General features: G+C 35.3%; 1 protein-coding gene across 1 annotated transcript in view; it reads right to left on the reverse strand.

Annotated features, from left to right (window-relative positions):
* The window catches only part of Mtr4 (exosome RNA helicase Mtr4), a 432,027-nt gene that overhangs the window by 299,321 nt on the left and 106,913 nt on the right, over positions 1 to 25,793 (reverse strand). The window contains exon 7 of the mRNA XM_090390948.1: positions 9,147 to 9,271. Coding sequence (XP_090247074.1) covers positions 9,147 to 9,271 — 125 coding nt within the window. The remainder of the gene's footprint in view (positions 1 to 9,146; positions 9,272 to 25,793) is intronic.

A 25,793-nucleotide genomic window follows, 5' to 3' on the forward strand; every position in this document is an offset into this window, starting at 1 on the left:
TGTGAAAAGAATAACTGAAGGCAAAATAAAGGGGAAAAGAAGAAGAGGCAGACCAAGGAAAAGCTTTCTTGACCAAGTCAAAGACAGCAGGAGGTTAAGAAGAAAGCCAATGACAGAGCAGAATGGAGGAAATTGCTGCTGAGCTACCAGTCCCAAGACTGATGATGATCATCATCATCATCACCTTCAATTCTTCAGACTATTATCCCATCAGTCAATGTCACATCCAGCATTGCAATATCACCAAGGATGGTATACCCATGCAAAATGATCTAATCACTTGACTATTTGGTTTGCTACTGTTACCTCCCTACTATCCTTCCATAGTTATTCCTCCTTTTACTTGTCACATAGCAAAAGAGCTCTAGGATTTCTTTTTTCCTCATCAGCTAGCTTCCTCTCATAAACAGCTTTGACTTTCTTATCATACAAGGTCACACCATTCTTGTGTGTGCTAATCACCTTTTTCTTTATATTCTCTCCATAATTTTTTTTTATTATCTGCAACTTCTGCTTAATGATGGTATGCATCCAACTAACTCCTATCTGATTTTATTATCCTGATTGAGTAGTTTTTTTAATACTGATCCCAAACACAAGAGGTTAAAGAACCTATAAGTACATCAGTTCCATATGTGGAATGCAGACAATGACTCCTCCCCCCCTGAATTTTTTTTTTTTTTTTTTTTTTTTTTTTTTTTTTTTTTTTTTTTGTTGAAGAGTTGCAAATGTGACTGGTAAGGAATACTTCCTGCAAAAGGCTGTTTCGGAGGATGCAGATAGCCAGAACGAAAGAAGAGAAGAATCAGATAGGGTGTGCTTGTAAATTAAGGATGCAAAAAGTTACCTTGGTTTAATCCTTCTTTGGGGTATGTTTGTAGTTGCAATGAAAAGGGGCATAGGAAGTCACTCCTCTATTAACAGGTAGAAAGTGAAGAAATGATGGTTGCCAATTCAGTGAAGTACTTGGAGAGTAGACACTACATGGAAACAAGTAAGAGTGGAATCATAATGAGCCAAATTGTTCTCCTCCAGACACATCAAGAATTTATAGTAAAGTTTTAGATTCATCATGTTGTCCAGAGGAGAACATTTCAGCTTATAATGATCCCACTCTTACAAATTTGCTTCAGCCTCTATCTCACCAGTGCAATTTTTGAGTGGTGTCTACTCTGAAAGTATCAGATAACCAAAAATGTTCATGCAGTTTTTCATAACTATAGAAATTTTCATAAAATGTTTCATTCATTAAAATAAGCACCTTCACAAATCTATAACTCTTTTTCAACGAGATACAAGTTTGTAAATTCCACTTTTATCAAACGTTTTGTCTTTACAAGTAATAAACTGAGCAACCTCTGCTTCAATCTATTTTATTGCTGAATTGTCTATTCTGTTATGTGAATGTGATTGTCCTAGTACCTAAAAAAGGTGATAACTGCTTTAAAAAATGTCAGGAGAATATGGAGGATGAGGGAGTATCTCCCATCCTACAGCACAAATCTTCTCACATAAGTAAGTTTTGCATTGTCATGTAAGAATAGCACTTTCTTCTGATTAACTAGTCTTGGCTGTTTCTGAAGTATCCTGCACAAGCTCAAGAACATTTCGGCCGTAATTGTTTGGCCTGCAGAGAGAAACCCGTAGTGGACAATATCGGCTCCAGTCCACCACACACAAAACATAGTCTTCTGGGGATGAAGTAGTGCCTTTGAAGTGTGTGGCAGGATCGTTTGGTGACAGTCTATGATAAGTGTTCACTTCCCGTTAGATTGCAAGGTCCATTTTCATCACAAGTGAGCAAGTAATCCAAAAACAGCTTGTTTTTATGACATGAAAGAAGTGAAGAACAGCTTAGCTTCCATGATTTTCTCAGTTGATACAAGTGTAAACAAATTGTTTACACTTGCACCACTCACATTAAACATTTGTGAAAGTTCTTGACATGTTAATGTAGAATTATTTTCAACAGCGGCATGTATGCAGGGTCTTCCTGAATGTGGTGCATCTTCAAGTGCTTCATCACCAGAAACAAATTTTTTTTTTAAACCATCTGGATAACATGTGATAGCAGAACGTACTGGTGATGAATCACTTGAAGATGCACCACATGTTGACACTACGTGGAAACAAGTAGAGTCTAATGTCTACGCAAAATGTACTCTGCAGTGCAGTGCAGTACATTCTGCACTGCACAGTACGTTCTGCTATCACATCTTTTCCAAATGTCACACATATCTTATGGATGCTTCTGTAGCCTTCAAACTGAGTTTAAATTTGTAAAGCAAACAAGCCCGAATTACACCATGTTCAACTGACATTTTAAAAAGGTTCAAATTCACAGAAAAAGAGTACACAGCAAGTTAGAACCAAGTTGATTGACTGAAGCATATCTGTGCTGCCTTATGCTGAACATAAAAAAATTGCACTCCGTGAACCACTGCGAAATAAAGCAGTCACTGCTGCAAACTCTATTATAAAATCTGCAAACTTTTTTGGTTACCTCATACTTTGATGGTCATGATTCTAAGTAGGGATGCATCAAACCACGATTTGGCCAAATAACTGAAATTGGGCTGATGCACTGAATATTCAACTGGCATAGTGAATTAAATTTCATTAAAAAAAATAAAAATACATTCATTAATAATTAATAAAAAAAAATAATTTTTTTTTTGTTTATAAAAGTTAATTAATAATATTTAAAATGTAATTCAGTATGCTCTGGCCAAATATTTGGTGCTTCAGTCAAACTGCAGAATGAAGAAAATTGAAAAATATGTGTAATAATATTTACTTAACCATATAACCACATTAAAATGGGAAAATAAAAACACATCCTTATTTCATAATGGAATAAGAGCTTTTGAGAATACAACACATGGCATCCAATATGTCGTAGTTTGCACTACTTAAAAAACATGAGTGCAGCCCAATCAACAGTACAGTAATCCCTCGATTAGTGCGTCATTTTTTTCGATACCCAAATTCGATTAGTGCACCTATATACATCTTAAAAATAAATGTAACAGATTTTAAAAATTTTCTATCTATACATTTTTATGGTTAACTATTTTAAAAAATCACTCACCAGAATGAAATAATTTAGTTACTGATTTAAAATATTTTATAAAGTTATTTTTAATGCATACTGCAATACTTTCATGTGCACTATGTTCCAAATTTTTACTGCCAAAACTTATGTCATCTGATATAGTACACCCACAGATTCAAGACCCTTCGACACTTTTACACATGTCACAAAAAAGAGAATCTATTCTGATAATAGGGTAATTAATCAGTCTTCTGGGATGAGTTGTTTATTATTACACGTCGGAAAATTAACTTCTCTTTTATGATCACTGTAGTTTTTAAAGTGGTAACTATTTTGCATGTATAACAGTTGGGAAATTTTATCTGTAAAGCACATGATTTCGCGTGTTGGCAAAATCATGTGTGCCCATCATTTCTTTTGCCCCTTCAATGATAATGTCCAAGAGTTAATTAAATCTCATTCTGCATAACCGAGTGATTCCGACCTGCTAAATTTATATGCACATCGGGAAGATCCTGAAGAATATGAACAAAATTTAACCACTGATAGTCAGCCAAAGAGACTTCACAGAAGTGGAGACTTCTGTCTTCACAGAAGTGGAGACTTTGCTAAGAGACTGACCCTGGTGAAGAGAAAACCAGTAAAATTTGCAGAAGAGGCAATAGGGCCATACCGTCAGTTGTATGAAAAAAAGAAACAAAATTCTTGCCAAACTACGTTAGCTCAACTTCTTTGTTAAGAAGTTGAATAATAAAATTTATATTCTGAATATGTTTTATTGTCTTTCAGCTTCATTGTTTTCCTTTAACTAGGCCCTGAGACTATCTTAATTCTTTTATAAAAAAAATTAAGGTTCAAGAAAGAAATATGAGGAACGAATTATACTTTTTCCCATAGGTTACTGTATTCGATTAGTGCATTTTGAATTAATGTGCCTGTTTTAAAGAACGCATTAGGCACACTAATAGAGGGATTGCTGTATATTCACCTTTTATTAGTGATTAATAATTTATTATTATTATTTTTTTTTTTTTTTTTAATTCAGGTTTTGCTGGTCTGACAGCTCTTTCTAGCTGTTGGTACTCATTAGAGATCAGGCAGAAACCTTAAGAGAACCAAAACTCTTATTTGGTGCCAAAGCAGTTCCATGTCAGAGTTATATTTTTCATAAGTGAACTGCAGTCATTGTATAAAAGTAATTATCACAGAATAGCATAAATGGTTTTTTCAGTTCTAAATAAACAAACAAACTAATCCATATTTCATAGCCATGTATGTAAGAGAAACTTAGAAAATTTACTTATTGCAATATAAAGCAATTCCAATGTAGAGGATTGCTTTCTAATAAGATTTAACACACAGAAACTTTCCAATTTCTGTATGTATATAAATGTGGATGGGTGTCGTTATTAAATATCAGCATGGATCTTTAATATCTCCTGTTTATTTCATACAACTGAAATGAAGAATGTAGGGCAAGTGAAACTAAAAGTTTTGCTTCCCCTAAATAAAATAAAACATCAAATGTTAAAACATAGAGCTGAGAGGCTTAATATGGCATTGTTAAGATGATGATGAAAGGAACCATCCATATTTTATTGCTAAATGAAGAAAGAAAATTTTGAAGTTACCAGGGCTAATGAGAACATAACTCTCTCATTTTTCTATATTTATCTACACAAATGGATTTATGATATCTTCCACTGCATTTTCTTATTTATTTCAAATAATTTTTTTTAATCTATACTTTAATATTATGCAATGCAACTACCAAGAGTTCATTCACTTCAGATTTTTTTTTTTTTTGACACAGAATTAAAACAATATACTTGGCATTGACAAAGGGATAAAGGAATACAGATCCAATAAATCCATCATGTTAGAAGAGTTAACTATCTACATATATTTACCAGAGGGTTGTAACCCTTTCATTTTGCTATATGGTCTGCAATAAGAATGAATAGTTCGTGGGGATTGTTGGTTCATTGGGTTTTGCCTGTTGCTGCTTTCAGCAAACATTTGGTGAGGTGGCAAGGTTTGCCTGCCAGACTAAGTTTGGCTCAGTGGGAGGTATTTAAAACTTTCACGGCTTCCACATGTAACAAAAATATATAGAATTTTATTCAAAACTCCAATATATTTCATCCAATGTGGGCATCAGAGAGACAGACCATTAACATTAATATTCAAAACATGAATCAAATAATGAGTCAAAATATAATCAGTAACTATCAAGACACTGAAAACTAATAACCATAGTTATCAAAGCCTAACAGCTAATGTAACTGTTGTTGTCAACAGAACTTACCTAATAGAAATTAATCGGTTTCAGTGAGTTAAGGTTTCTGTGGCTTGTGATCCCAATCAGAAGGCTATAACCCAAATGACCACATCAAAAAGTAAAACATCATGTTTCTCAGACTAATCACATGTACCCATTAGATACCATTAGGAAATTAAAACATTCCACCTCTGCAAGAATTTATAGCCTTCTTAAAATTCATGAATATCTATTAGCAATCTCTAAGTAAGACATTCATTTTTCATTTGTATTCACTAGTACTTGTTGACACAGATGTTTGCGATTGTCATTAGACAAGATATGAATTTCATCACCTGGTGTGAGACTACCTCTCTGCTACAGTTCTAGCAGATCTAGTAGTCTTCTAGTAGTCTGCTTTGGTCCCTAGAGGAGGATTTCCTGATTATGTAAAAGATAAAACAAAAATAAAATAAAATAGCATATATAAATTAATAAATTTTAAAAAATTCTTATTCTCCAGAGGTAATGTACTATAGGTTTGCAAACTTTCATTAAGGAGCTGCATTAAAAAAAATATCCTTATTTTTTTACCCCTATCCCATTTGATTAATTTCTTTTGATTATTGAAAAGACAACTCAGCTAATACTGGCTGTTGGGTATATAACCATATTTATTAAGTAAGACTGGTTGTTTTTTTCTTTTTTTTCTTTTTTTTTTTTTTTAAATCTGCTGATGACAAAAACCAGTCTTTCAACTTTGTATTTGCTGGAGAAACATCTATGCAAAGTGTCCAAAGCATGATCAGCTAGACCTGGCTGACCATAGTTGTAGCAACAGATATATTTCTTGTGTTCCTCAAGGTGGATATGGGCAGATCTCCAGTCTGCCAATATACAAGTTTCAAGAACAAGGAAAAAACATTGTACACAAGAACAAAAAACTACCTCTTTTTCTCTGTTCCAGGTGTGTGTACAAGGTTCCTTGTTCTTGCAACTTGGCATGTACAAAAAGGGAGATGTGCCAAAATCCATCTTGAACACAAGAAATATAGCTGTCACCTATGGTCAGTTGGCGTTAGCTGACCATGACTTAGATATCTTGTACAGAATCAAATGGGAAAAAAACTACTATGCTTCATTACAGCAAATCTAAATAACCAACCAAGTCTTAATAATTGTGAAGGTGGTGAAACTTCCCAAGATTTGAGAAAATGCTATTTTTAGACCTTCTACCGAACTGTCTAGGCCTAGCTACCAACCCCCATAACATCCCATTAAGGAACTTAGCTTCTAATCTAATATCTTCCACTGTTTGTATGTTCTCATGTGTTATTACAATGTCTATATTATATCCCAAGTGTCTCTGTGAGGGGTTTCTCCAAGGAGAAGAAATCAGCACTACATTACTTAGATCTCTTACTACTTTCTTATTAGTGAGAAAAAATGTAGTGTTTGGAGAATGGATACTGGTTATCCGGTATTCTTGATAGGTAACATAAACAGTTTGTGTGAGATCACTGCTTGTTGAGCAAAAATGTCTTGGCATCTCTACCTGATGGATCAGTGCAGCTGGAAGATGTGATGTTGGAGGTGTAAAAAATAAACTCTCTGAGGAAATAGTTTGCTATTAGGAAAGTTGAACTGTGTAAATGAACTTTAAAAGAAAGAAAGAAAGAAAACAGTTCAGAATGATTAGTAGCATAGTGAGAGTAATACAGACAGCAAATAACTGATAAATAAGGCACAAAAAATTTCAGCAAAAAAACAAAATAAAAAATAAAATTCTGTACTACTTCACAATGACATGGAATATCATAGTAAGAATGTGCTCATGAGACAAAAAGAGTCAGTGTATAACTAGAAAAAGTGAGATGAAGATGAAAGTTGAGTGTTACAAAAAGTAGATGCATTTTGTGGAATGGAGATATCACATCACTGAGTTGAAAAATGAGTATATGCATAACTGTGAAATGGATCTATGGGTATTGGGAGGTTTGCCTCCCCCCCCCCCATTCTCTCATGTTGGAGGCTTAAGTGCAAAGGTGCTGAGAAAGGATTAAAAAATACCATTTCATTCCACTATTTCATCTGTCACAAAGACATCTTCAAGGAACACAATATGAGAAATGAAACACATATGAAAGATTATAATCCTAAGTGAGGTCCTTGGATGTAAATTGGGATTGTAGTAAAATCGTAGTATAGTATTTCCCATATTTTGGGAAGTTTTATGTACTCATATTTATTCAGGGTAGGCTGATTTTTGAAAGCAGCAGCAGATCTTAAATCTGTAGCTGCTCTCAAAAATCAGCCTAACCTGAATAAATATGGTTGCATAAAACTTCACAAAATGTGGAAAACACCAATGCTTTGAGATACCAGTCTATATCAGAAGCTGCCAACAGGTGTTCATAGAGGGCACCCTCACTTAGTTATGACTAGTCTTTTGTGCTTGTGTTTCATTTAGATCTATATTGCCTTTGTGTGTGCATGGGCATGTGACAATTCTCATATTATACTCCCTGAAGATATTCTCATGACTCAAACAAATACTGGAAGAAGTAAATAGCATTTTTTAATCATTTCTCAGTGCTATTTTACTCCATTTATCCTCCAACATGATATTCTCCCAGCATTTCAGTCCTGGATGCCTTTTTTATCTGCATATAATCTATCTCTTTCTTACTTTTCATGGCTGCTATAGTTTAAGATAAGATGAAGTTCAAAAGGACAAGCCATACATGTTTTCCAGCTCTTCTGCAAATCATGGCTTCAGCAGTTCTACTGGGTATTAAATTTAATATACTTTTGACTATCTATTTACACCACTTTGACTCTCACCAGGCCCATCAGACAGAATAATAGCAACACAATCATTCATCAGCTGAAGTGAGCCTGCCTGAAGTATTAGTATCATATTTGATCTGCTTTTAAAAGAAAGAAATGTTTTATTTCTGTCATTTATGGCTACTTCAAGCCCCAATATAATAAAAAAAAGTGATATCCCACTTGGCAAAAAAACACCTCATCTTTCACTTATGTGTAATATTACTTGCTAAGGCATAACATAAGTGATTCAAGGTGTGGCTTCCATACCATCAGAGGAAAGGACAAGAAAGTATCATTTGGTGTGATGGTTTAATGCCCATAGGTTGGGAGATATATCCAAGACTACTAACAGACACTTAGATCAGATCAAACCAGACTAGATAAGTTCAGGCTGCTGGCTGAGTAGTTAGTATAACTGCTCTCTCAAACCAACAATCTCTGGGTTCAAATCCAAACGGTATGGATGTATGTGAATGTTTTAGTCATGTTGTAGTGATTCATCATTAGTGTGAGACCATCCTGCTTATTGAAAGCTTCAAGTGACTTGAAAATTTTCATGTTTGATCTCATCTGGTATAGTTTATCTAATATTAGCTTAATCAGAGTATTAACGTATGAGAGGTTTACAATCTTTCTGAGTGTTTAAAGTAAATGCTATTTTGGCTAGTGAAAGATGACTGACTACAGCTACTTTAGGCCTTTTAGATGCTGTTTTTAAGATACTAATGATGTAATATTTTTTCCTTTATTTAACTGTTTATTACCAGAAAATAATTAAAGTAAGCAAATAAAGCAATTAACAGCACTCTTCAATTTGTTTCCACAAAATATTCAAGTAAAGCAATTTGTAAGAATGAAATGAACAATAGACGACACTAATTTTTACAAATAGGAAATGTTAAATTTGAAATAGTAAGTAAATATATTTAAAATAACCCTGAAGTAAAAAAAAAAAGAGAGAGAGAGAAAAAAAAAAGTATCTTATATATGCCTCATTACCTGCATATGAAGGTGACAAATCCATTCTGCAAATTGCCTAGCATTTGGAATAGTAGCTGACAAGAAAACATAATGAACACTATCTGGAAGCAATATTATAGTTTCTTCCCAAACCACTCCTCTTTCTGAAATGGAAACAGTAATTAGCTGCAACATTTTGATTTTATGTTTATATCAATCAAAAGTCAACACAATTTCTTTATTTTAAATATTAAAACAAGGTTACCAAATGTATTTATTGTAATTAGGTTTATTACTTAAATACATGACTAATATTTTCCTCTATGCCATCTAGATGTCATCACAAGAATAAAAAAAAATGTTATAAACTTTAATTTGGGCTGTTTGCAGTAGCTATGGATGGTTTACATACAAGCTAAACATCAGCCCAAAATAATGAATGGGCTTAATTTGCAGTTTGTCTTAAACTAAAGAGAACAACTGGAAAGCTGTAATTTGAAGTTGAATTATAATATACAGTATATTCTTCAAAACAGACAGGCATCTTTGAGCTTAGTGGCTGACAAGAGTTATTTACCAGTGGGTACTATCCTACACCAAAACTGCATGGAGAGGCAATCCCCTTCTTGACACATCACGTTCTGTGTGGAGAAAGGGACTGCCTTTCCTGGTTTAGACTCAAGACACCCTTGTTATTATTATTATTTTATTATTATTACCTCCAGAGAGTCCAAAGGACTCATTGAGGGAGAGCACCTGCTCTACAGCTCTGTCTCCACTACCTACAACGTAACGCAACTACACCAAAGCCATCAACCACCCACCACCACTGATATTTTCACAGTGAATCACAAATATCCATGTCCACAGCGGGATTTGAACCTGCAGCATTTTGGCTGGAGAGTGGATTCGCTAGCCACTCAGCCAACCAGGCTAGCAATATAAATGCAAGCAAAAATGAATACACATTATATTAACATTCTGGTCAATTTGGAGTTGAATAGCATGTGACATTATATAAAAGAAACTACATCAAAGATCAACACAATAATACAGTCTTGTTGCAAGAACAATATGGTTTGAAAAAAAAATAAGAGTGAAAAGGTTAGAATAATCAGCATAAATTTTAATCTGAATCTTGTAAAGTACCTTCAAAAGTGCAAGAATGTCAATTGAGAGTAAGTCTAACAGCTCCCATTCTCCTGGGAACTTGAATGCTATTTCACCTGAGAATGCCCAATAGTAAATGCTTATTAAAACATTTAGTAAAAAATCTTCCAAGCTAGTAATTGAATTCATAATCACAAGAAAAGCACAGGTTTTCTGACATACACCTTTTGACATGTTCAAATGTCACATAATTACATAATTTTGCAACAATAGTGGGTATAAAAATATCAAATTCCTGACAAATACCATTGGGGGGGGGGGATTACAGGTTCTTATGATAGTACTACATGAAAAGTTAACTATTTCATTAATAACTTCCTTCCTATCAATAATTTTCCAACAAATAAGCCTGCTATTTGTCAACATTCCAATGTTATCAGATCTTATACTTGTTTTCTAAGACACTTTTTACTGTATCAATCCACCTACATCTTGGTGTTCCTGCCATCCTAGCAAAGAACACTTGTTTAGCTAATCTTTCCTCTCCCATTCTGTTTAAATGACCATACCAGCTGAGATTAACTCTGCTAACACATCCCTGGATGCTAACAATGTCAAGTTCTTTCCTAATATCCCTAATCTTCCCCAGGAGTCTCATTTCTATGGTTTCAAGTCTTTGGTCAAGTACTTTATTTCTAACCCAGCTCTCAAATCATCATCATCAAATTCCTGCCATGTACCCTCAAGGGGTGTACAGGATATGATAGTACTACATGAAAAATTTACATCATTACTAACTTCCTATCTACAATTTTCCTCCAAATCAGTCTGTTACCTGTCAAAACTCCAATATTAACAGATCTTATATTTCTATCGTCTAAGGCACTTTGTACCATATCAATCCACCTATATCTTGGTCTTCCTCTGGGTAGTTTTCCTGCCAACCAGGCAGAGAACACTTGTTTTGTTAATCTTTCCTCGTCCTTTCTGTTTAAGTGACCATACCACCTGAGATTAGCTCTGCTAACGCATTCCTGGATGCTGACAATGTCAAGTTTGTTCCTAATATCCTCGTTTTTAATATGATATTGCCATTGATGCCATCTGTTCACACCTCTAATCTTTCTCAGGACTCCCATATCTGCGGTCTCTAGTCTTTGGTCAAGTGTTTTACTTCTGACCCAGCTCTCAGATTCATAAGTTAAAACTGGTTTGAACACTGTCTTGTATACAGCTAATTTAGTGTTGCGACTAATTTCCCTCTTATTCCATATCAATTTATTCATTTGACTTCTTACCATACCAGCTTTGTTGATTCTGTTGTCTATTTCCATATTTTATTTACCATCCTCACTAAAAATCGTGCCTAAGTAACTGAAATGTTTTACTTGTTCCACAGGTTCTCCATTCACAACACAGTTGACAATTTCAATGATTCTGCCTATTTTCATTGTCATCGCCTTTTTACTGCTGACCTTCATACCGTATCTATTACAACAGTTATTCAATTTAGTCAGGGAATCTTGCAAACTTGTAGCAGATTTATTTAGAAGTATAACATCGTCTGCATAAAGCAAAGAGCTGACATTAACATCTCCAATATTGATATCATGTTTAATACCACTTTCCTTGTGATCCATATAGATAATGAATAACAGAGGGGAATAATGTACATCCTTGTCTCACACCAGATTTAACATTAAACCACCTTCCTGAACTTCCTTCAATTCTAACTGCTGACTTGCAACACAAATAAAGACTAAGTATTGCTTGATAATAATGCCCCATTGACACCATATAACTGTAGTGTATTGAATAGCTTCTCTCTTGGCACCTTGTCATATGCCTTTTCCAGATCGACAAAACTTAAATACAGATCTTTGTTATATTCCCATGCTTTCTCAACTCTTTGTCATAAAGTGAAAATCTGATCCTGACAGTCTCTATTTGGCCTGAATCCAGCTTGTTCTTCACCAAGCTTTTCTTCCACAATTCTTCTCAACTGTTTCTCAAGTAAGAAATACCCCTGTAATTCTCACAATCAGTTTTATTTCCCTTTTTATATATGGGTACTATTAGAGCTCTACTCCAATCATCAGGAATTCGTCCCTGTGTCCAGGCCTTCTGAACTATGCAGTGAAGCCACTGTAAGACTTTTATACCACCATACTTCAGCATTTCTGGTTGAATATCATCTACTCCTGCTGCCTTTCCACATTTCAAGCCTTTGATAGCTTTTTGTACTTCAAGTATGGATATGTATTCCTGACTGCATGCCTGTTGAGTGTTTTTTTACCACTTTGTTATCATTGCTTGTTTCATTTAGCAGTTCTTCGAAATAATTACTCCATACTTCAAGGATATCTTTTTCTCCCGTTTTTATGTCACCTTTATCATCTCTAACTCCTTTGACAGAACTCTTTCCTCTTTTTCTAAGCTTCTTCAACAACCTCCAGAATATCTTACCACCTTCTTGATATTTATTTTCTATTTTCTTGCCCAAGTCCTCCCATGACTTTTGTTTAGCTAGTTTTACACAGTGTTTAGCTTTCTTACATTTGTCTCTGTATTCTCCAAGAGCAAAAGCTGACTTATTTGCCAGGAACCTTTGATATGCTTTCTTTTTTTTCTTCACTGTCTCTAACTTCCTGTGTCCTCCATGGAGTTCTGATTTTTCTATAATCGCAGACAATCTCACCACATGCCTCTCTGACTGAATCAATCAGGGTTTTCTTCAAGGCTTGCCACTGGTTCTCTAAAGGTTTGGTTCCTGTTCTCAAACTCTTTCATTTTTTTTAATAATATTTGTGTATTTTAGTCTACAATTCACATTTGAGAGCTGCTCAACTTTTATTCACTTAAAACTTTCTTAGATGTTCTTCTTTTCAATATGAAATTTAATTTTATCCTGCTCAAGACTAAATGGTGATCACTTCCAATTTCAAATACTCCCTGCGCCAGGGAGAAAACATCACTATCAATAATAACATAGTCAATGAGACTTTTCTTATTCCTTGCCTCTTCTCTCCTTGTGAATTTGTGCACATTTTTATGTTGGAACATGGTGTTAGTAATAACCAGTCCATGTCCTGAGCAGAAATCCAACAGATATTTGCCATTATTATTAGCTTTGCTCTTTTCTCCAAATTTTCCCAAAACATTTCTGTATGTCTGACAATCACTTCCTACTCTGCTATTTAGCTCCCCAACAAGGACCAACTTTCCCTTTTTCATTGTGTCAGTAGCTTTCTCTAGAGCCTCAAAAAATTCCTCCTCTTCTACCTTAGTAGAGCCTTCTGTGGCACCATAGGCACAAATAAGTCTCATTATCCAGTTCCCCATTCTAATATTTGCCCACATCATTCTACTTGAGACTGTCTGCCATTCAAGAATATTAGCCTCGTAATTAGTGTTGAATACTATGGCTACCCCTTCTTTTCATCGACTGTCACTGCCTGAATATAACATTTTGTATTTATTGCTCAGAAAGATCTCACCAGTGTTTGTCTTTTTTTTTCAGTCACCCCTATTATGTCAATCTGGTACTTATGTAATTCCTCAGCTAGCTCCATTTCATTGCCATTCAGGCTTCTTATGTTGATCAGATCTATAAGTTAAAATTGGTTTGAACAACATCTTGTATGCTAATTTAGTGTTCTGACTAATTTCTCTTTTATTGCATATAATTTTATTCAGTCAACTTCCTACCATTCCAGCTTTGCTAATTCTGCTGGCTATTTCCAAATTTAATTTGCCATCCTCACTAAAAAGTGTGCCTAAACAGATGCTATTTCAACATTAAATTCAATTAACACATAAAAGTTCAATTTTTTTTTTCAAGAAATTATTAAGTTCCAGTTCTGAACAGGACCATATTGCAAATACATCAGAACACAAACCCCGCTAGGACATAAATGTTGGTTTAACTCTTTAGACTGGTTGACAATTTTTACTGCTCAGTGTGAGAATACTGGAGAGTAATTCAGCTTGAAAAAGCAGGCACAGTTTAATCTCACTATGGCAACACCATTATAAAGATTCACAAGCACAATAACAAAGCAGAATCCCATAAGCAAAATAATATTCTAAAGGAAATTTACTACAGCAAATTAGCCACTATAACAAACTATATTTGTGATCACTATGAAGTTCTCTATAAGGAGAGTTGACTGCATTTGGCTTCCAGAGATGGATTCCTAGATAACTTAACCCTTAGGTATTGAGAACAGTGCAACCAATTCACTATTGGAGTTCCAGAAGTGTGTAAATTCTCAGAAATCAGAACAATATCACAAACTATCTAAATAAACAAGTACTAATATGTGACATTAAAAGTTGAAGCTTATTCTAACTTCTGGTTGGATCTCTGATGAATGTCAGTTAAGCAATGCAATAGATATTAACTGGAGAACTTCTGTAGCAAGTCTTCTGGCAGGAGGTACACATATGTACAATAGCTGTTGTTTACTATCTGGTTTGGCAATGATGATAATGAAACAGAGTGTAGATGGAGATTAACAGATACTATTTAACAGATTTGCTAATACACACATAAGACAAACTGGTTATTGAATATTTTATACACACTACTTGGAAAGAAGTCAAATGACAACCACGGCATCCACCTTAATAAAATGTACAACCTACTTTCACTGCTATATGACTGCAACAATCCTACAAGGCATAATTTTCACAAGCATGTGATAGTGACTTTGGACCAATTCTTCCTGTAGACATGTAATGAGGTCCTGATCTATTGTGTGTGTGTGGGGGGGGGGGGCATCCTTTAACCTCACCCAAAGCTCCAGTTCATTCCACAAATGTTCAATAGGATTAACGATCCTACTGAACATACTAGAAAGAAAACTGAAATCACTTGAATATTTTGAATATTCCTGCAGCATTCTAAATACCACTGAAGCTGACAACTGCTCACATAGGACCGTAATTGCTAGTTTTGAATCACATTTTTAAGCATGATTCATGTGTCTCAGCATTATCTGTATGCAACCTGATTTGTTCCTTTAAATTTTCACCTGATGATGCTAGTGTTATACCAAAGAAATTTTACTATTAACAAAAGTTTGTATTTCATCTGTCAAAATAATTTACATGTGTGTGTGTGTACATCAAGCTTAGAGGATTTTGATAGATGGACAGGAATGTATGGCTCATTGTTGGAGACAAAGGAAGACTTCATCACGGCAGAATTCAAGACAGCCCACTACAAGAATTCTTTTGGTGAGAATTTCCCTATTAAAGAATTTCCCTTAGAGGATTTTGATAGATGGACAGGAATGTATGGCTCATTGTTGGAGACAAAGGAAGACTTCATCATGGCAGAATTCAAGACAGCCCACTACAAGAATTCTTTTGGTGAGAATTTCCCTATTAAAGAATTTCCCTTAGAGGATTTTGATAGATGGACAGGAATGTATGGCTCATTGTTGGAGACAAAGGAAGACTTCATCATGGCAGAATTCAAGACAGCCCACTACAAGAATTCTTTTGGTGAGAATTTCCCTATTAAATGTATCCAATTTATCTGAGAGATTTATCTAATTTCCTACTTGTTGAATGCTTACCATTCTCTGGCTTGTATTTCATATTCTCCTCCTCCTCCTCTTCCAGAAAAATGCTTAATATATCTAAGTTGTTAAGTTCACAGTGGACATATATTCATTTTGCAATGGATGGGTGGAAGTATTTTCCCCTTTAATGTGCTAGTCTCAATGCCACTGGTAATTTTATGTTTGATTAGAGGAGTCTTTCAGCAGAATGATTTTAGTAGTAGTTACAGGAGAGATCACATAAAAGTTAATGCTGATAATGTGCTCTAAAGAGAAACAAGAGAAAATCATAATGTTCAGGTATGTTGTAATTGTGGGATGGTGGAGTAGTCATGGTGATTTGTGCCTTGCCCATGTGATATTTCCTTAAATCTCACTTTCTTATGATAAGAAAAATTCATGCCAGGTAGTGTGGCCTCATGCTTCCTCTTTGCATCCTGACAATAGAGGTTCTTCTCAATCTTGATCTTTGATATCTCTTTTTCATTTCTTTCCATTTTTGGCATGTACAGAAATAGGCTGGGTGGTCTGTCTCAATAAGTGATACATTTAGATTTTTTCACAGAGAACAATTTATTGTTCTCTGTGAAATAATACAATACAGATGATATAATAGCAAGCAGTTTTAGACATGCCCACATTTCTGATATTTAAAATCCAAGTGGAATAAGAATGTACAGCCTAACCGGACAGCTGAAATATGCTGCATATAAGTTCATACAGATGCAGAAAGTTTAAGTGCAAGAAGTTCAAAATGCACCTCATGGCTGCCACTCCTTAATTCTGACATATCAGAATAGGCTTGAAAAGAGCTCTTCTTTGCATCCTGACAATAGAGGTTCTTCTCAATCTTGATCTTTGATATCTCTTTTTCATTTCTTTCCATTTTTGGCATGTACAGAAATAGGCTGGGTGGTCTATCTCAATAAGTGATACATTTAGATTTTTTCACAGAGAACAATTTATTGTTCTCTGTGAAATAATACAATACAGATGATATAATAGCAAGCAATTTTACACCTGCCCACATTTCTGATATTTAAAATCCAAGTGGAATAAGTATGTACAGCCTAACCGGACAGCTGAAATATGCTGCATATAAGTTCATACAGATGCAGAAAGTTTAAGTGCAAGAAGTTTAAAATGCACCTCATGGCTGCCACTCCTTAATTCTGACATATCAGAATAGGCTTGAAGAGCTTGAAAAGGAGTCCTATCAAGAAGAGCTCTTCTTGATAGGATTCCTTTTTAAGATCCTATCAAGAGGACCACTACTGCTTTTTTTCCCCATTCTATTAGTGGATGATTTCAGATTAGCAATTGACTAGAACATTATCCTCACCCCACCTTCCAATGTAAGCCATATCTTTTTTTCATATATGTAAAAAAAAACATTTTTTTTTCAAATCACATACCTAAATTTTAATCAAAACAACTCATCATGGTTAGTGTTAACGTTTCTTTCCTCTTCATAAATATACTCCTTAAACATGCAAAGAAGAAACAAAATCCTTCTCCTTCATCACCATTACAAAATTTTATAATTTTTCATCCATACTGGTACTTCTTGAAAGAAAAAATGAAAAAAAAAAAAAAAAGGCTTCATACCATCAATTCTTAAGCCTACCATTGGGTACACAAATGATGTGTTCCCTATTTGACCACATTCCTCCACTAACTCCATAAGCAAACATCCCAGAATCCAATTTACTATAGAAAAAAAGCAAACATTCCGTGTTTTTAGGCACTTGAGTAACACATCTCCCCAGTGGCATCATTTCTTTTCCAGTATATAAATCTCTAATCACATACACAAATACATTCATCAACAATCCTATCAATCTCCTCCTAATGATATATTATAAAGACATTACTATTCTGACCTAAAGTCTGTTGCATATTAAATTATACTTAATAAGAAATTATATATATGGAGCACCTGTAGCTCAGTAGAAGTGATGTGTGGCATCTACCTCACTAGATCACCCAAAGAAAGAGCATTGTAGTTCAATTCCAGTCGCTAACTAGATGAACTTTTAAAGCCTCTCTATTGCAATTGGAAGAACGATGATTGGAAAAGGCCGTTTGAGTCTCATCATGATGAGAGAGTTCTTTATGTGTTTGTTCAACTGAAGGTGAGTTATCCGATCTCATGTAGAGTTAGCGGGTTTTCCCCCTTCTGGAAACTTAGGTTTTTCATCCCACATACAGACTGGACTTAAGAGCACATGCAATTTACAGACAAAAAATACTAGTGGTGGTGGCCAGTAGATGACAGTGTAGAAGAAGATGGTAGTTGCAGTTTGCTGTAATTGATGGATTAAGTGTTGGAGACAGAGAATTGTAGATTAGGTGCTCTCCCTTGAGGTGCCACATAATAATAATATTCTTGGTTTTTATCCTTTACCCCAGGTGTGAGCAAATGAAATACCTTTACAACAAGGCTACTTAGATATGGAGTTAGATAATGCCTAGCACACTTCCTTTTAGATGTATATGTAGCATGCATTATGGGAAGAGTTACTACCCAGACTGATTTCAACCTTTCAGGTCTCAGCAGTAGCTAGACCAATGGATATACTGAGAGCTAAATCTGGTAGAAGTCATATTTGGATATAAAAGTAGAAAAATAGTGTGTCACTACATTTTTAATCTGAAAATGTCTTTATAATATATCATTAACAGGATTGTTGATAAATGCATTTGTTATGTAAAATTAGAGATTTGTATTATGAGAAAGCAATGATGAAACTGGGGAGATGTGTTCCTCATCTAAAAGACAAGACTGTTTGATTTTTTTTCTTGTAAAAGAAATTCATAACAATTTTCTAATGAAATGAAAAACATGGAATGCAAGCTGAAATCAAATCAAAATAGATTCATTTTAATTATCATCATTAAAGTGCATTATATAGGGAAAAAAAACCCATCAGAATCATATATTTCATGTATGTTAAATTTTAAATTAATTACTATAGTAATATGTTTAGTAATCAAAGTTTTGCTATAGTGATTTATTTTATTTTTTTCAGGTTCCTATTATGAAACTTAGGCCAGTGGCTTGACTTCTTCCAAAGCTTATTGGATCAACAAGCCAAAATCCAACAAGCAATACAGCAAAGCAAATCAGTAAAATATCCCATAGAAGATGAAATAAATATGTAACTTATAAAATATGGAGGCATCCTATTCAAACGACTTTTAAAATTATTTAACAATATCTTGCAGCAAGGAATTGACAATTATCATCCCAATATATAAAAAAGGAATAAGCGCAACTGTGAAAACTACAAAGGAATAAGTCTTATAAATACTGGTTATAAATTATATGCACAAATATTAACTTCAAAACTTAAAACATATGTAAAAGATAAAGTTTGCAAAGAACAAGTGGCTTTCAAAAAGGAAGAGAGTGCACTGACCAAGATTTTACATTAAAAATCTTAATGGAAAAACATTACAAATACTACATACCAACACACACAGCATTTGTGGACTACCAGAAAGCTTTGATCTTAAGGAACAAACTGTGAACCGTACTCAAGAATCTAAACATTCCAAATTAGCTGCTTGTGCAATAAGTAACATGTATCAGAACAACCAAAGAGCTGTAAGAATCAATGAAAAAGTTACAGAATGGAAATGAATAAATGGAAGGGTCCATCAAGAATGGGGGTAAGGGATAATTTCCTTACTAGGAATTATTATAAGAAACTATAACATTGGAACTTGGAATGAAACCATAATTATACAAGAAACCATAACATTGGAACTTGGAATGTTAGAAATATGAATGAAGGAAAGCTGGAAATGGAGCACAAGAATCTGGATTATATTGGGAATAAGTGAACTTAGATGGACATGAATGGGCCATTTTCAGTCAGGGAACTATATAGTGTATTTAAAGTATTCATATTGGTCATGAAGTGTTAAAATATAAGACTTATTATTGTTTATGTGATCATAGGTTTTTTTTTAATTACTATATATGTTCATATAATAACACCTACCAGTTTCGCTAGCAACTGTCTAGCTTTCTCAAGGCTTGAACGGTAAACACAAAAAATTATACTCATATTTGTAAATTTAGGGACACAAAGACACACGTGTTGAACAGATTATTTTATTAATTACTAATAAAATAATACTTGATGTTTCGACCTCTGTATTGAGGTCATCATCGGAAGAATACAAGTGTATAAGGAACCAAGCTACATGCCATGCCCTGTATACTGGTAAACTAAATCTACGTAGTTAATTAATCCTTTTTCCTAGCCTGACCTCTAGTGATAAAAAATAAAATATAAAAAAAAAATAAATACAACTACAATAAACTGTTAAAGTCCTCATGTATTAATATTCTTTTGGATAGTTCTGATTGTTATAATATGATTTCTTTCAGTTGCTGTTGAATGTTACAAACACTTCACCAGGTTGTCTTCTTGTAGTGGGATTTTTCTACAGCTAGTTTAGGTTGTTATACAGGTTGTAGATGGGTCCTCCACATTCTTGAAATGGCTAGGCCATCATTTTTGTTGGGATTTGAGTTGTGTTTGAGCATTTCACATGACTCTTTAAATTTTCTCTCAAAACAGGTTTTGGTTTGACACCAAAAAATGATAAATGCACAAAGTATAAAGAATATAAAACCACTAGTAACTATAAGGTAGCTAAGTTGATACGTTCACGTGACAATGTCAGCATGTATTGCGAATCTTTAGTCCGTGTCCTGAACACACGTTATATGATTATTGGCATACTGTAGTTCCGTCAAACTGAGTGAATTGATTAAATTTTTCCAACTCTCATTCAATATGGCGCCTTGATTTCTGCCTGTTCGTAGGACTACTGTTGTTTCTTTGAATAATCGGTATCTGAAATCATCATCTACGTAGGACACAGAACTATTTTCCCAGTCTATAGAATGGTTAAAGTTGAAAAGTGATGTGCTAAACCAGAGGTGATCGTCCTGTTATGATTGACATCTCCAACATGTTCTTTCTGTCTGATTTCGAGGATTCTTGAAGTTAGTCCAATGCAGGAGAAGCCACATGTACATGGAATATTATACACACCTGGATATTTGTAAAATGGAATACTATCCTTAGGAGATCTTAACATTTGTCTAATGCTAGTAGTTGGTTTAAATACAACTCTGATGTTATGAGCTTTTAACAATCTCGCTATATTGGTGGAAACTGAACCCATAAAGGGGACGACGACTGTTGAAACCTGCTGGGAGACTGTTTCTTGTTGTCGGTGGTTATATTTATACAGGAATTTGTTGACAATGTTTAGAGGATATCCATTTTGAGATAGTGTTGTAACAATTTGAGACAGTTCTGTCTGGGAAATAGAGTCTGCAAATTTGTCTCAGACGAAGACGAGGTTCAGACAGAACTGTCTCAAATTGTTACAACACTATCTCAAAATGGATGTCTTGTTGTCGGTGGTTATCCTGTATAATTCCTGGATAACCACCGACAACAAGAAACAGTCTCTCAGCAGGTTTCAATGGTCGTCATCCCCTTTATGGGTTCGGTTTCCACCAATATAGTGAGATTGTTAAAAGCTCATAACATCAGAGTTGTATTTAAACCAACTACTAGAATTAGACAGGTGTTAAGATCTCCTAACGATAATGTTCCATTTTACAAATATTCAGGTGTGTATAATATTCCATGTACGTGTGGCCTCTCCTACATTGGACAAACTTCCAGAATCCTCGAAATCAGACAGAAAGAACATCTTGGAGATGTCAATCATAACAGGACGATCACCTCCGGTTTAGCGCATCACTTTTCAATTTCTAACCATTCTATAGACTAGGAAAATAGTTCTATGCCCTACGTAGACGATGATTTCAGACACCGATTATTCAAAGAAGCAACAGTAGTCCTACGAACAGGCAGCAACCTAAACAGAAATCAAGTTGCCATACTAAATGAGACTTGAAAAAATTTAATCAATTCACTCAGTTTGACGGAACTACAGTACGCCAACAATCATATAACGCGTGCTCATGCAGCACGTGTTCAGGACGTGGACTAAAAATTCACAATACATGCTGACATTGTCACGAGAATGTAACAACTTAGCTACCTTATAGTTACTAACGGGTTTGTATTCTTTATACTTTGCGCATTTATCATTTTTTTGTGTTTACTGTTCAAGCCTTGAGAAAGCTCGACAGTTGCTAGCGAAACTGGTAGGCGTTATTATATGAACATATATAGTAATTAAAAAAACCTATGGTCACATAAACAATAATAAGTCTTATATCTTAACTATATAGTGTATTGAAAGTTTGTTTTTCACTTGGTTAGAGTATAATAAATTTAGTTTAATCCATTTATCCAAGTGTGAGCAAACAAAGTTTGCGCCTGAAAGTATCTTCAGGACTAGGGCAAGGTGATACAACACCAGGGCAACTCGTTGCAAAGGTGTAGCAAGCTACCAACACTCCTGTCTCAGTATCTCCCTTAATGCAAAACACATCTCCTTGCGGATATGTCTAATGTTATGCATTAAGGGAAGGGCCACTACCCAGACTAGTTTCGACCTTTATTGAGGTCTCTTCAGTGGGAGCCAGGCCCAAGCTGAGATACTAGGCAGAAGCATTCGTAGGTCATCTCTACCTATAGGAGTTGCCAAATGGTGTACCACCTTTTTTAATAAATTACTCTGGATTTAGAGAAAGATGTTGAAAGTTTGTTTTTCACTTGGTTAGAGTATAATAAATTTAGTTTAATCCATTTATCCAAGTGTGAGCAAACAAAGTTTGCGCCTGAAAGTATCTTCAGGACTAGGGCAAGGTGATACAACACCAGGGCAACTCGTTGCAAAGGTGTAGCAAGCTACCAACACTCCTGTCTCAGTATCTCCCTTAATGCAAAACACATCTCCTTGCGGATATGTCTAATGTTATGCATTAAGGGAAGGGCCACTACCCAGACTAGTTTCGACCTTTATTGAGGTCTCTTCAGTGGGAGCCAGGCCCAAGCTGAGATACTAGGCAGAAGCATTCGTAGGTCATCTCTACCTATAGGAGTTGCCAAATGGTGTGCCACCTTTTTTAATAAATTACTCTGGATTTAGAGAAAGATGTTGAAAGTTTGTTTTTCACTTGGTTAGAGTATAATAAATTTAGTTTAATCCATTTATCCAAGTGTGAGCAAACAAAGTTTGCGCCTGAAAGTATCTTCAGGACTAGGGCACGGTGATACAACACCAGGGCAACTCGTTGCAAAGGTGTAGCAAGCTACAAACACTCCTGTCTCAGTATCTCCCTTAATGCAAAACACATCTCCTTGCGGATATGTCTAATGTTATGCATTAAGGGAAGGGCCACTACCCAGACTAGTTTCGACCTTTATTGAGGTCTCTTCAGTGGGAGCCAGGCCCAAGCTGAGATACTAGGCAGAAGCATTCGTAGGTCATCTCTACCTATAGGAGTTGCCAAATGGTGTGCCACCTTTTTTAATAAATTACTCTGGATTTAGAGAAAGATACTGAGACAGGAGTGTTGGTAGCTTGCTACACCTTTGCAACGAGTTGCCCTGGTGTTGTATCACCTTGCCCTAGTCCTGAAGATACTTTCATGCGCAAACTTTGTTTGCTCACACTTGGATAAATGGATTAAACTAAATTTATTATACTCTAACCAAGTGAAAAACAAACTTTCAACATCTTTCTCTAAATCCAGAGTAATTTATTAAAAAAAGGTGGCACACCATTTGGCAACTCCTATAGGTAGAGATGACCTACGAATGCTTCTGCCTAGTATCTCAGCTTGGGCCTGGCTCCCACTGAAGAGACCTCAATAAATGTCGAAACTAGTCTGGGTAGTGGCCCTTCCCTTAATGCATAACATTAGACATATCCGCAAGGAGATGTGTTTTGCATTAAGGGAGATACTGAGACAGGAGTGTTGGTAGCTTGCTACACCTTTGCAACGAGTTGCCCTGGTGTTGTATCACCTTGCCCTAGTCCTGAAGATACTTTCAGGCGCAAACTTTGTTTGCTCACACTTGGATAAATGGATTAAACTAAATTTATTATACTCTAACCAAGTGAAAAACAAACTTTCAACATCTTTCTCTAAATCCAGAGTAATTTATTAAAAAAGGTGGCACACCATTTGGCAACTCCTATAGGTAGAGATGACCTACGAATGCTTCTGCCTAGTATCTCAGCTTGGGCCTGGCTCCCACTGAAGAGACCTCAATAAAGGTCGAAACTAGTCTGGGTAGTGGCCCTTCCCTTAATGCATAACATTAGACATATCCGCAAGGAGATGTGTTTTGCATTAAGGGAGATACTGAGACAGGAGTGTTGGTAGCTTGCTACACCTTTGCAACGAGTTGCCCTGGTGTTGTATCACCTTGCCCTGGTCCTGAAGATACTTTCAGGCGCAAACTTTGTTTGCTCACACTTGGATAAATGGATTAAACTAAATTTATTATACTCTAACCAAGTGAAAAACAAACTTTCAACATCTTTCTCTAAATCCAGAGTAATTTATTAAAAAAGGTGGCACACCATTTGGCAACTCCTATAGGTAGAGATGACCTACGAATGCTTCTGCCTAGTATCTCAGCTTGGGCCTGGCTCCCACTGAAGAGACCTCAATAAAGGTCGAAACTAGTCTGGGTAGTGGCCCTTCCCTTAATGCATAACATTAGACATATCCGCAAGGAGATGTGTTTTGCATTAAGGGAGATACTGAGACAGGAGTGTTGGTAGCTTGCTACACCTTTGCAACGAGTTGCCCTGGTGTTGTATCACCTTGCCCTAGTCCTGAAGATACTTTCAGGCGCAAACTTTGTTTGCTCACACTTGGATAAATGGATTAAACTAAATTTATTATATATGGTGTATTACTCAGGACATGAGACAAGTTGTAAAACTGGAGTATCTTTCTTATTCAGGAAAAAGATGGCTAGGTATGCATTAGGTTATAATCCAGTGAGTGACCCAATGTCCATCATACAGGTTTATGAACCCACTACAGAGGCACCAGAAAAAGACATAGAAGAATTTTATGGCAAGTTACAAGAAGTGATCGATGCAACACCAAAGCGAGATTTATAGCTATTTATAGGAAATTGGAATGCAAATATGGGAAGAGACCAGTTGGGTTTTGTGCAGAGAATTCTTTGTTTGTTGCTTACACTTGCACAGCACAAATGAAGATTGTACATGAATATCACCTGATGGACAATACAGAAATCAAATTGACTATATACTTCGACAAAGATGATGGAGAAGTGCAATTCAGTCTGTGAAGACTTCCAGGTGCAGACTGTTTAACAGACCATGAATTGTTAGCGGCTACGATACATGTGAAATTAAGGAAACTGAAACAAATGTCAATCAGATATGATCTTGGAAACATACCAGATGAATACAATATTAGTATACAGAACAGATTCAACACACTCAATTTGTGGGAAAGAGAACCAGATGAACTATGGGAAGAGATTAAAGATATAATTAAAACAGAAGCAAAGAAGAATATTCCAACAGTTTGTAAGAAGAAGTTTAAACTGCTGTCAGAAGATGCCATCAAAACTGCTAAGGAAAGGAAGAAAAAGGCCATAGGAAATTTGCAGGAAGTACAGCATTTGAATGCAGAGTTTCAACAACAAGCCAGTAGAGACAAGGAAAAATATTTTAGGAATGCCAACAAATAGAAGACAAAAACAAGAAAGGAAAAACTAGAGATCTTTTCAAAAAGATCAGGGAAGTTTAGTGCCACGGTGACAATACTGAAAAGCAAACAAAGGATATCTTACAGAAGATGCAGACATCAAAGAAAGATGGAATGAGTATACAGAAGCCCTTTACAGAGAGAACTTCAAAATCACTGAGAAATATGAACAGGGATTATACACAGGAGCACACTTCACTCTCCAGTGGTACTGGAGAGTGAAGTGAAGTGGCCCTGCTACAGCTATCAGTAAGAAAGCAACCAGGAGGGGATGGAATACCTACTGAGCTGCTC

Source organism: Typopeltis vanoorti, chromosome 3 (genome assembly GCF_054136105.1).
Source record: "Typopeltis vanoorti isolate ZY-2024b chromosome 3, IOZ_Tvanoo_1.0, whole genome shotgun sequence".
Classification (NCBI taxonomy): domain Eukaryota; kingdom Metazoa; phylum Arthropoda; class Arachnida; order Uropygi; family Thelyphonidae; genus Typopeltis; species Typopeltis vanoorti.